Genomic DNA, 12,932 nt, shown 5'->3' on the forward strand with positions numbered 1-12,932 from the left:
ACGTAGCACCGCTTGAGGTGGCGTGCGTATGTGTGTGAGCGAGGGAACGGGGGGTTGGTGGTGGGGGTGGGGCAGCGGAGGGGGTTCACCGCTGGGAGAATCACACTTGCTCAGTTATTATCTGGTTCTTCCGGCAAGCAGGAGAACACGCGTGCACATCAAACCACAAATCCACAGGCTTATTCTGATGCACGCGGCCTCTCAATCATGTCCTGTGCAGATGCTCTAGATATAGCGCATGTGGTTGCTATGGGAAATTATCGGCCTGTGACGGTTATGTTGCAGCCATTCAAAGATATTCCACATCGTCCGATTTGTTGATTCACACTTCGCCATTTTATTTCATTAGTGTGACACAATTAGGACTAATTCCGTGATAACCATCTTCTGTTCAGCGCCAAACCTAGACAATTAGTTGCTGCTCGTATTGACCTCAGTTCAAGGTGACTGTGGAGTCTTTCCACGCTTTCCTGCTGCAGCCGTAATATGCATGTGGAAGCACATGCTGTCAAGTGAAGACTGATAATTTGGGTTAACGCTTTTGAGAATTTATGGGCGGCCTTGAATGGCTATTCAATTATTAGTGCAATGTAATTTGTTGCTTCTGTTCCACAACAAGCACACACACAAACACACACACACGGGTAATTGGAAAATGGAGAGTCGTCGAGAGTTAGGGTTGAATCTAAGCAGAATGTCATCCTTTGAGTATTTGTGGTTTTAGCAGTTTGCTCAGACCTCTTCTATACAGTCACACAGGAGGAGATATAGGCTAAGGTACCTCAGCCCCATTCTATTTCTTTTTTAATGTGTTTTTCTCCCTCTTACTATTTGTCCAAGAACTTGGAGCTTTTTCTCCCACTAAATAAAAGAAAGTGATACTAGTTTCTGTGTCTGAAAAGGTTCTCATTCATCCAGGTCATTGTATCTCCAGCTTTTTTGGATATACTAGTCACTGTTAGGAACAATTTAGACATGATTTCTTTTATTATGTCACATTATGAAAACCTCATTTGAAAGTTTCTCGCTTTCTGTTGCTCCCCATTTCTTTTATTTACATTGTGATCCAAGCAGTGACACAGTTGTGAAGCCCAGCAGAGCTCACGTCGATCGAAATATGAATCCGACACAGAAGGTAGCATCGCTGCAATAAAAAATACCTTTGAATTACAGTACAGCGCGCACAATAAGTTCACTACGTCCTGATCTTGTATGTTTGGTACCTCTGTTGTGATCCTGTTTGGTTTCTTTGTGTTTCCTGCTTTTATTTTGTCAGCCTTGGTGTTTCTTGTCCTGCTTTACTTCCTGCATTTTCTTCTTTGATTGGTTGATTGGTTTCTCCTTGTGTGCCCCGCCCTCATCAGTTTCACCTGTGTCTCGTCAACCCCTCTTCCCATATGTATGCATTGTGGTGTCTTTCCCTTTGTCAAATTGCTGGTTTTGTTACCTTTATTTAGTCCTCTATGAAGTTTTCTCTGTTTTGTTATTTCGTGTTTTCACCCGTGGGATTCCTCTTTTCCCAGAGTTTTTGTTTTGCTTTTGCTTTTTGGATTTGCCCTGCGTTACCTGCAGCACCTTCTGTTCCTGTTTTTGTAAGTTGCCATCAAATTTACTTTGAGTTGCTCAGCCTGCCTCTCTGGGCTTGGGTCCTGCCACCCTTGCCACATATCGTGACGGAGTACTCAATTTAATTCCACGTTGCATTACTTTCAAATTGAGCAAAAGCTCTTTCTGCCACTGGGGAACAACAGTGGGGTTATTTCCTGTGAAATGCCTATAAATGTCTGTAGTACTTTTTCTTCAGTCTCTGAAAAGGATTTTGCTGACTCACTTTTATGCTATACTTCCCTACAGAATGTGATTCATCCTTGCCTTGTAATAGACAAAATCCTGTTGGTTCATTGTGCACACACTGCCTTTGCTTTCGGTGATGAGAGGAAAGGCAGGCAGTAGGCCACCTTCTGTCTGCAGGAGAAAAAAAATCTGCCTGCCGGGCTTCCTTACGGGCCACAGAGGGATGAGCAGTGAGTACATCTGATTAGCTGTATCGACTGGTAAAATGCTACCACGCCAGGTTTCCGCTCATAAAGCCAAGCTACATAGTAATAACCCTGGGATCGATGTAGGCGTCCAGCAGCTAGACCACATACGCACAATCTGACTCGGGTAGCACCATGACTGAGCAAACGAATTCGTTCAGAAAAAGGTTAAAGGTCCAGGTATTATTGAACATCAGTAGCGTTACTGTCACATTACCTCTTTCATGTTTTTGTCTGCCAGATAAAAGAGATGTAACTGATTCTCTTGACATAAATCACATTCATATGTCTGCAAGCGCTGTTAATCTTGCCTTTCTCATCCCGATGGCCTTGGCTGTGTATTGGATTTGTCAGTGGCGGTCTTTGCTGTCCTGAGTGATGGAACTTGTAGCCCAGCACGTGTTTGTGTCATCACACACAAGCACTCGCTTCAACTTGGATCGTTTTTAGAGAGCCTCCCGTATGGTTCCTTATCTGAACCATCTCTAATGTGTTCAGGGATGTTTCTGTTAAACAAGTGGAATGAGCATACCCAAAATGTGCCTTTAAAATGGCTCAGCTCATAATGGCCTCAAGTTTTAAAGAAGCTTGTCATTATAAGTGCTTGATGTAATGCATCAAGGCTGTCAAAAAAGTGATGAAGTGGCTTTTTGTTCTGCTTCAAATAAAAACCATTAAAAGTGTTAGTTTTGCAAAGCTTTTAATTAAACATGATGACTTTATTTTGTTAGTTTAATCCACGGAAAAGTGTGTAAACGCCATTTCTGTGTTTCACGTGGGGTGGTGAAAGACCAAGCTGGCTAACAAGAGGAGTCACACATTTTTGGGTTTTTCACAGTTGTAACTCAAAAAAAGATGACGTGCAAAAGTCAAAAAGCTCTTTAAAAAAAAATGCTCCTAGAGACTGGCAGCGATTCAATTGGAAGGGTTGTATTCAGCAACCAGACAAAGACAAAAAGCAGGCAACCCTTCTGAGTTTGTCCCAGGAAACAACTGAAGAAAATGCCCTGAGCGTCCCACTTACATGCAAAGTTTTCCCCCTCTATTTTCTGCATATTTTGTTATTTTTTTAAATCCTGGTGTTATGTTCCAGAATATAATTGGAGGATGTTTAAGAACTTTCTGCCCTGAACCCGCTCTGCAGGATTTGGCGGTCTATGGCCTGACTGTTTTTAATGGTGTCCCTATCTCTTGGAAATGTCCAGTCTTTTTTTTTAGTCCCTGCAGGCTGAATTCTGCCTCACAATACACCAATATAGTCAGACAAATTTCACATTAGAATTTAAAAAACCCCATTATTTTTAAAGTTTCAGTTTGATGTAGTCACATTTCTACGTAAGCTATATTTCTGTCATTATGCCAAACACACTCTTTCATTCGTATCCAGTACAATTTTAACCTGTCGCATTGTATCATACAGTATTTCACACTGCACTATAATAACTTGGGGGATGAACACAAGAGGGCAAAGTGACTATATACAGGCCGATCAATCATTAATAAAACTACAGATAAGGCCACACAGGACAGATTGGATATCATACTAACAATAACTGTGTAAGATGTATTACAGAAATAAACCAGAAAGCCCAATCCCCTTCTATGGTGTGGTGAATACAGGTCACTTCCTGTTTTTATAAGCTGTGCTTGAATGGGTTATCTTTTGCTCAGGCCTTTACAAGATGTTTGTCCAGCAGTAAACTAACTTAAGTGGCCAGGCAGTTTATACTTCTGCGTTAGAGTTGAAGCAGAAGTTACGGCGACAACGCAGACACCTACGCAGAGCCTAGCGCCGTAGCTGACGTGCACCTCCCCAGAAATGTAACTGCACGATGTGGCGATGCAGAGCACGAGAGCTGTGATTGGTCTGGTTGGTAGTAGCGTATTTCCAGCTGCTTCTCCATCTCTGCAATTTTCGGATTGATTGTTTTGGATCAATAAAGAATCGGTGAAGTTAACTGAGGAGGTTTGGAGATACAGACATAAGTTTCAGTCACCACTGTTGAAAGTGAAGGAGGAAGTAGAAACAGAACCCGACTGGCAAAAAAGACACAGCACAGACTAGCGTTTGGGCGGCGTTGTTACAGAGTGAGCCAGGGTGATGAGCGCACAAGTATAAATGGCTCGCACCAGTGCTGGCTTCGTGCTTAGGTTACACAGTCTATGTCCCTTAAAGGCTTGCGGCTTACCCATGCCATTTCTGCTTCCCCAGGTGCCCACGGAGTGCGAGAAGAGCCCCAGTTTGTGACGGCACGCGCAGGAGAGAACGTCATCCTGGGATGCGACGTGTCCCACCCCCTGAACGGCCAGCCCTATGTGGTGGAGTGGTTCAAGTATGGAATGCCCATGCCCTTCTTCATCAACTTTCGCTTCCACCCTCCTCACGTGGACCCGGAATACGCTGGTAAGTTGGTCAACGCAGTAACAGTGACTTGAGACCTGGGTGAAATGCAGGATTTTGGTATCCTGAATGGTTTACAAGGTTTACAGCTGTTGAATCACATGGAGATGAGGGATTTCATGGTGTACTGGCACAAGCTCGAATGGGGAAAAAAAAATAAAAAGTACTGGTGGCATTGAGCTCTTTCGAGCTCGACTCTACTCAAATGCGTTATGAGATTTGCTCTATAGAATAAAGTGAAATGGCATGAATGGGAGTTTCTCCTCTCTGATATCAAACACAATACATGACCTTTCAGTACTGTACCTAAAATGCTTGAGAAGGACTGCTAGGGCCGACTAAAGTACTCAACTACCCCGTATAGTCGGTATATTTGTCTTGGCCTTGGCCAAACCAGTGATATGCTTTACTAGATGATCAATCTGAGTCACTCTTCCACTCTGTTTTGGTTTAGGGTGTTAAAACATTTTTCTTTTCTTGTGTACCGGGTGCTCACCAGTGTAGAATGTAGCATGTTGATTATCCAGCGTAGACACTGGCAATAGCTGGCAGCAGCTATTTCCATCACATTTTTATGGGTTATTCTTGGGGAGGTGAGGTTGTGTTGCTCGTGAAGCCTATCTATTTGTGAGTGCCTTTCTAATTTGACAATAACACTAAATCAGAAGTGCCTTGCTGTTTCAGGTTGGGTTCGTTAAAGCTTTTTTTTTTGACTGGCCTCTTTTTCAGTTATGTCATTTTGTTGCACCCTCTTCCTTTGCAGTGGCTTAATGGCACCCAGCTCATGGGAGAATTGGCACCACTAGATGTTTATCTCGACAGAATAAGATATTTACAACTAGTGGATGGAAAGAAGCACGAATATCTGTTTTCTTTTACAGATTTAAATTTGTGCTGCAAACTATTGTCCCAGATGTGCAAAATCACATTTTTATGAAAACCTCTTAGTTGTAAACAGATTTACTGTAGTGAGAAACATTGGCTATTAGATACTAATCATCAGAGCCGTTTGAAAGCCATCTGATTGATTGACCATGTCTGCATCAGATACACGGAAAGGTTTCTTTTAAAAGTGTCTTTTACACTCCTTATCCCACTTGCCTCCTGCTGCAGGAAGAAAGATAGCCTCTCAGACGAAAAGATTGCAGCAAATATATGGGAGCTTTGTATAATCTTTTGGTATCCTCACTCGCTTTATTCATTGATTAGATCACTGAGCACCTTTCAGGTGCTGGCCACTGTACAGATCAGTAAGACATGAGTTTCATCGCTCTGCTGTGCACAAAGTCTGGATACTAGACGTACAATCAGGACTAAGCCCAGATGATCACGTAATTAAGTCAGTTTGCTTGTACGTCCAAATTTGAAATGTACTCTTTAGGGTTGTAGTTTAAATGCATTTGATTCAATCTAGTGTTGAATTATGTTTTTCTGATGTGTATTAGATGTTCATCTGATTCATCTAACCACTGCTAAACCTGAGCTCTCTGATAGACACACTATGTAATGGAGGCTGTGTACTTTAAACCTACTTACTTCTGCACAGCATATTCATACACTTAGAAATACAGTTAGATTTGCAGCGGTATAATATTGGGTGTTTAATTAGCCTGGTCAGTTTATTGGTATTGAGGGACACTGTTTGCAGCAGTGGCATGCAGGCTGACAACAACATCCCACTGTGGCCCTTTACTTGCCTATCTGAGGCACAGGAATAGGGTCATGAATAAGGTCACAGGGAAAGCTGCTGAGATACTGTACATAGAGGTCTACATTGTGTCCACTTTATATTGGGAGGATGTCAGGGGGTTAATGAGTCAAGCCAACCAAAGGAGCACTGTTTCCCAGACGCATCTGCCTGCCCTTGGTTTGAAACAAGCCGTTGTATGTTTTTTTTTTTTTCTTTTTTTTTTTTTCCCACAACGGAAGTGGAAAACACTCATGAGAGGAGATGAACAACTTCTATGAGAAGGCAAGATGAAGAGATGGACACATGCTGATGGCCATTCAATAGAGAATGAAGATAAAACTGGAAATGAGGAGACACGGGGAAAAAATGTAAATGAAGGAAGTGATCACAGAATGCTTTGTTCTCTGTGATCATGGAGGATCTCCAGGCTGGTCCAGGAGAATGGCACCATTTTTAGGTGACTTGCCCAGCGTTTCTTTTCTTTGTTCTGCAGAACATTTCTCAGATTTAAACCTCTAAAAATAAGATCTTCTTGTAAAACAAATAGAAACAAAGTGAGGGCACGGTTCACACTTCAAGTAGAAAGAAACGTTTAATTTCAGGAGATTATAGTTTTTATATATATATATATATATATATATATATATATATACATACACACACACACACCAGGAAATGATAAGCAAAGCTTAGCATGGAAGACTGAACACTGGATAGAACAGCAAACCTGATTTGAAGGCAGCAGACTTTATCTACCTCTAATCCTAAAGCTCACCAATTCACATGTTATTCTTTGTTTAAAAGACAAGCGTGTTGGAATATCATTTCAGTAAGGTTTTGAGAACAGTCATTCATTTGAGTAGAAGCACATCTAACTATGAACTGTTTTTGTTAGATGAGAACGAGTCCTTCATATCTCCATGGGGAGCACGTCCTCTTCCACAGAGCCGTCCATGTTTCTACAGTATATTCTGAACTGACGTTGAAATGTTGATCACTACAGTAGGTCAATAGCGCTGCCTTTGATGAACACCATCACAGTGGTAACACGCCAGCCCACAGCTCCAGATGCAACTCCATGCAATGTTGAAAATGCGGACCCAAGGCAAGTCCTCTCATGTTATCACAGTTAATGCCAATCATGATGAGTAGCGTCTGCCGTGTTGACTGCAGGACGCTGATAGAAAAGACAAGAACTAGGACTAGGCTGACAGACAGAAACGATTCGAGGAACAGCTGGACTTGTATGATAATAACATCAGTGAACAAAAGTTCTGATGATTGCTGTTTTTGTTTCTCTGCCTCAGGGATTGTGTTCTTTTTAAATACAGTATTATTGTGCAGACACATTAATTTGTGAAGTAGTTACTTCATATGCCTTATACTCTACTCCAGGTGTGAAATGAACAATCATTTAAATTGGAATTTTTATTATTTTATGAATTATACATCTACTACTGCATCAGCAGAATATTTTTAACAGATGACAGCAGTGGTGCGGATGCATTATGTTTCAGGATGTCTCTGCTTCCTATTGTGCACATGATGTCTTAGGAATAGACTGTAGGGAATTTCTTTGAATTTGGCCAAATGTTCACTTGGTCTTGAAGATGAACTATTCAGACTATGTCAAATGTCTGGGAAGTTGGAATGATTTTTTAAAACTTTAAATGTTTTAAAGGCTTTTTTGGCGTTAACTTTTCTCACAGTAGCAGTAGAAAACATATTATTTTTTCTTCTGGTCTATCCAAGTCTTATAAAGGTACTGGAAACTCTGGAATAAGTGTGAGACCTCTTCAGATTTGATTTATCACCCAAGTTCGCTAGTCACGATAATTCAGAGACTCTCTTTGGTAGTACAGACAAGGAGTCTTCACATGTCCCATCATGTTAGGATGAGTAGGTGAACGTCCTTCACTTTAAAAACTGGGTGCTGTATGATAATTGCCACTGAAAGCAGTTAATGAGGTACGGATGGAAAACAAGCCCAGAGAGAACACAGTGTTCTTTTAAATGCCACCAAAGCCCTTTGGTGACTTCTAACCTCAGTAGGACTGTTAATAATAACAAATCATACATGCTAAATGTTGTTTTTGCTTCAAACACCCTTAAACACTACATAATACTGTTTTGAACCACTGATCAGAAGGTTATGCAGCTCCCATAGACAAGATTATAGAAAAGATTAAACAGTCTTTTTGTGTTCTCTTCATACCACTGTGATCTAAGCAAACTGTGTTGGGGGTTACACGTTACAACCATTAGCATCACACAGTGCACCATTAAATCTTCATGGCTTTACATTATCCCTCAGGATAAATAAAATATCTATGTATCTAGATCCTGAATCATTTGTGTGGTTGTAAACGATTGTGATACATGTGCAGCATGTACTTCAGCCGTTTCTTGCAAAACTTGTAGCCATGCTGGTGGAAACAGGGAAGGCAACATCAGTCCGTCGGCAAGCAAGAGGGCAAATCCTACAGTTTTGACTCTAGTGCAACCGTGATAGTCTCAACTATTGGATGGAGTGCTATTAAATTTGGTCAGAATATGCAGAATGCACTGCAGCATGAGAAAACGCATGCAAATACACAAAACACTAACAAGTTAAGAAAACATCTTCACCAACATTTCACCAACACATGGCATTTAGAGGAACATGCTGCAAATCCAGGAAAAAGCAAGATGTATAGATCATAGACTACCATGGAGATGTTTCCTAGGGGCACTAAAAAGTAATGGACGTGGCTGAGGGACACTTGTTGTTGCCATGGTGACTCATTAAGTCTACTATTTGTCCATGGTGTTGGGAAAAAAGGCTTGCAAGTAAGGATTTGTTTGTTTTTACGTTAATTTCATAAGTCCCCGTTACAAAAATTCCATTCCAGTCTTTCTGGAGTTTTTCAGTACTTGTGTAGTTCTGAGAAATAACCCAACCAACAACCAAGTGTTATTAAAAGATTTAATAGCAAAAGTCTTCTTCAGGGCTTAATAATCCTATCTGCACAACTGTATAACAAAGAAAGACCTAACTGGTCAATTTTAACAAATGACAATCAGTGAAATATCAGTACTTGGATTAGCTTTAAACAAGGAGGTGCTGTGTTTAGTATAACTATGAATGGGGTTCTGTTGGGGCTTTCCCTTCCACGCTATAATTACAAACTGTAATCTGCATGTGCTGGATTGCATGGTGATAACATCATCCATGCATCAAAGCTAAAAACTAGCACATGGACAGTTTTGAAGACAATGGACTCTGTTCTGCCATCCATACGACGGCTTTCTTCTCCTTTCAATGGACTAATTGTTTTACTGTGGGGATTTTAAATCCTGTATTTCACTATTCAGAAATTCTAACAAAACCATTTTGGTCAATAGCCCTTCTTTGTGTGTTCCTGCTGTCTATACTGATGTATTAAATATTAGGGTTTTAACTAGCAGACTCTAGGGGTGAAACGACTAATATGTGGTGAAAGTCGAGTCGACATCGGCTAGTGTCGATGACGTCACGCACAAAAACACAGTAGAAAGTAATGCTTTGCAACAATGAAATCTATATTTTTGACCTGAATACATATTGTGGTGTTTCAGCAGAATGTCACTCATATCAAAAACTTGCATATTTCGCATGTCAAGGTAGAATAGGCTTCATCTTTAGTCAAGTATTTCTACACACTTGATGAATTGCTGCAATGACCGACTGGGCTCCTCACCTGTCTTCTTGGAGGCGTCCGTGTTGCCATTGTCACTTCATCGGCGACTAGTCAAAGTGTTATGGCGCAGATTTAAACCTCTTAAAACAAGACCTTCTTGTAAAACAAATAGAAAATGCAGTAAAGTCGACTAGTCGATTAGTTGAGTAGTCGACTAGTCGGTTGTCCCCTAGCGGACTCAATAAAAATCACATATATTGCCAAGATTCTGGTGAGTCCACTGGCATTAAAGTCTTCTACTATATATTTTGTAACTGGTCTGTGACATTCAATTCTTCCAATTGCCTGACTTGAGCATAATCATAGGTTTCATGAAGTTACCAGTTACAAGGCAAACTGAACATGCAGACTGCGCACATCCATTCATACGAAGATAAACTAAGGCTTTTCTTGATCTTCCCTTCTTTTGACTGACAGGTTCTTACAAATTATGTCAATCCAAATCCAATTAAAATCCCAAATCTTCCTCCTGGATTTAACCTGGATGCTCATCTGAGTGTCATCAAACTCATTAAATGAGACTGCTGCTGAGGCATTAAGTATCCAGCCTTTACCTCAGACATACGACTTTTGATGTCAGTTTTAATTTTGTTCTAGAGGTTGCATTTACACTCTCCTGCCACACTGGACACCGTTTTAGCCAGAGATCTGAATTTTTCTCAGGGCCTGCAGCCCTTAAGCCCTTCTCTCTATGAATCGGTGAATTCATATAACCCTTACTTAATATCTTTAACCTTTCTATATATCCTTTAAAATAATCTGCTAGACAAACTGTCAGTGGTTGTCGAAAAGTTTTGATTCCCATGGCATTCCTGATACCTGCGGCACAAACCATATTAGATAAAGGGTATTTCTTCTGCTTCTGCAACCTGTGTTTACCAAAACGTGTCCCTGACAGCATATTTTCGCATAGGCGCAAAGTGACAGGCAAATTCTAAGGTGTGAAACTGCTGTGAGAAGAAGAGTCAAGCCTGTATTTATACACTCCAAAACAGTCGGAATGACTTGCTCTTGGAGGTGAGAAATATCTCTTATATCGGTGAATACTGCACAAGATGAACACAACACATAAATCAAAATATACAGTGTATGATATTTATTGAAATTCTATGTGAACAGTGCTTTCAAAATATATTTCTTTTTCCTGTACACACTGTAGATTTAAACGGTAGACAACATTTTATGAACAGCAACATAAGAAGAGCATCTCTTACAGTCCTTGTCAATAAAATGTCAGTCAGGCTCATGTCAGGCTGCGTGGGTGACCGTGTAAGTGCGTACCATGTCTGTCCAGAAAGAAAATGCCAACGCATCAGTAATTTCTTTCCAGCGGTGCCCTGTCTTGTCATGCGAGGTGACACTGGAACATTAAGCATCTGAGGTTTGATGATTTTTAGTTGGGATTTTAGAGCTGTGCCGCAGAGCCAGGATCAGAAACTCGTATGGACATACATGCTCCCTGTCCACAGCGTGCTTTTTGTGTCAGATTAGCACTTCTTTTTACTTTTGACTGTTGCCTGTCAGACAGTGCAAAACAGAACCATTTCCGAATCACACAAGTAACATGACTACCTTTATTTGGTATTATTTCATTGACTAAAGGCAGAAATGAATTAATCATTTGACCGGCGAAACAAAAATATGCTGGCTACTGCGTCAGCCTGCGTCACTTTAGAGAACTGGCTGGAGTTTGGTATATAATCAACCTTGAATTAATTGGATTAATTAAATATTTATCTTCCAGCCTAGGGTCCAGCCCTACACGAGGGCAGAATAATAAATCAGAATAAAGAGACAAACAGATGTAGAAAGTTAACTTTGCATGGCATTCCCATTTCAAACATTTTTCCAGTACTCTGATATAGCCGTGGACAAAGAAAGGAGCTCATTTGATATAGTATACAGTATATTTGGAGGTCAAATTTTGAAGTTACCCTGTGTTTATACTGACTTATGCATGGTTTCTGATACATTATCTTTTATTCTTAAATATATTAAGCCCAAGAGGACAATGAGTAAACTCTTAGGATGGGCTGTTTACACTCTATCAACAGGAATTGGTAGAGGAATCAAAGGGCAGGTACATACTGTAGTTACTGTTTACAGTATACTGTAAGAAATACATAGTTGACACTCAATAAATAACACAAAGTCTCTTTCTCAGTTCCTTCTAGTCAGCCAAGAGAGGAGACAGACATGGTTGGAAGCCGGACAAATATAATCTGATATATAAATAGCCAAACCAGGACACACACACACACATGCACAGGCTAGGGAACAAACATCACTTTGACTGTCTACCTTAACTCACTGAGACAGCTGCCAGTGCAGCTGATATATTTACCTGGTGTGTCATGCTGCAGAGGGGATTTAGGAAGGCAAACAAAAATTAGTCGGGAGACCCAAAAAGGAGAGAAGGTAGAGGGGATTGAGGGGATTAATGAGGGGAGCCAGGCTTTGACAATGCTGACATTTTGAGCCAGCCAGGGCTCCCTGAAATCCCTTTGTTTAGCCATTATTGCTAGTTGCCATCTGTTATGATCCAGTTGCTTCAGGCAATCTGGCAACCCCCAACCTCCATCCCACCTTCAGCTTTTGATCTGGAAAAGTAAAATACAGCTATCCCTGACTCTGCTTAACAAGATGATGTTGATATCTGTTAGGACAGACTGTGTCTCGTTTTAACCCGAAGGGCTTTCATGTTATCATGTTGGCAACTTCCCACTCCTCAAAGGAAGTAATGACCTGTCCTTGCCTTAGTGCATCTCCAAAATAGACCGCCACGCACATGGAGATGAGGACATCTCTGCTGCACTGTGGCCTGAGTGACAGATTTCACTGCACGTACCCAACTGCAGTTGCTATTCTTTGATGTAGCATTGCAGGTTAACAAAGCTGCAGTGTCTTTGTTTAGAAACAGGTCTAATGCACTGTGATGTTTCCCTGAGACACCTACACTACGACAAGGATTATACTCTGTGATATTTATACATCATTTTAATATAACTGTTAAAACGCTGATTTTCTCTTTACCATTCTTCTGGTGTGTCTCTTCTCGCACCTCTGTGTTCATTCACCTCTCA

General features: G+C 40.9%; 1 protein-coding gene across 1 annotated transcript in view; it reads left to right on the forward strand.

The window, feature by feature from the left end:
• The window catches only part of igsf9bb (immunoglobulin superfamily, member 9Bb), a gene marked incomplete at its 3' end in the record, with an annotated part of 102,844 nt that overhangs the window by 28,974 nt on the left and 60,938 nt on the right, over positions 1–12,932 (forward strand). Inside the window, exon 2 of the mRNA XM_084565162.1 lies at positions 4,252–4,443. Within this exon, the coding sequence (XP_084421288.1) occupies positions 4,252–4,443 (192 nt within the window). The remainder of the gene's footprint in view (positions 1–4,251; positions 4,444–12,932) is intronic.

The sequence above is a fragment of the Chelon labrosus genome (assembly GCF_963514085.1).
Source record: "Chelon labrosus genome assembly, chromosome: 17".
NCBI classification, from domain to species: domain Eukaryota; kingdom Metazoa; phylum Chordata; class Actinopteri; order Mugiliformes; family Mugilidae; genus Chelon; species Chelon labrosus.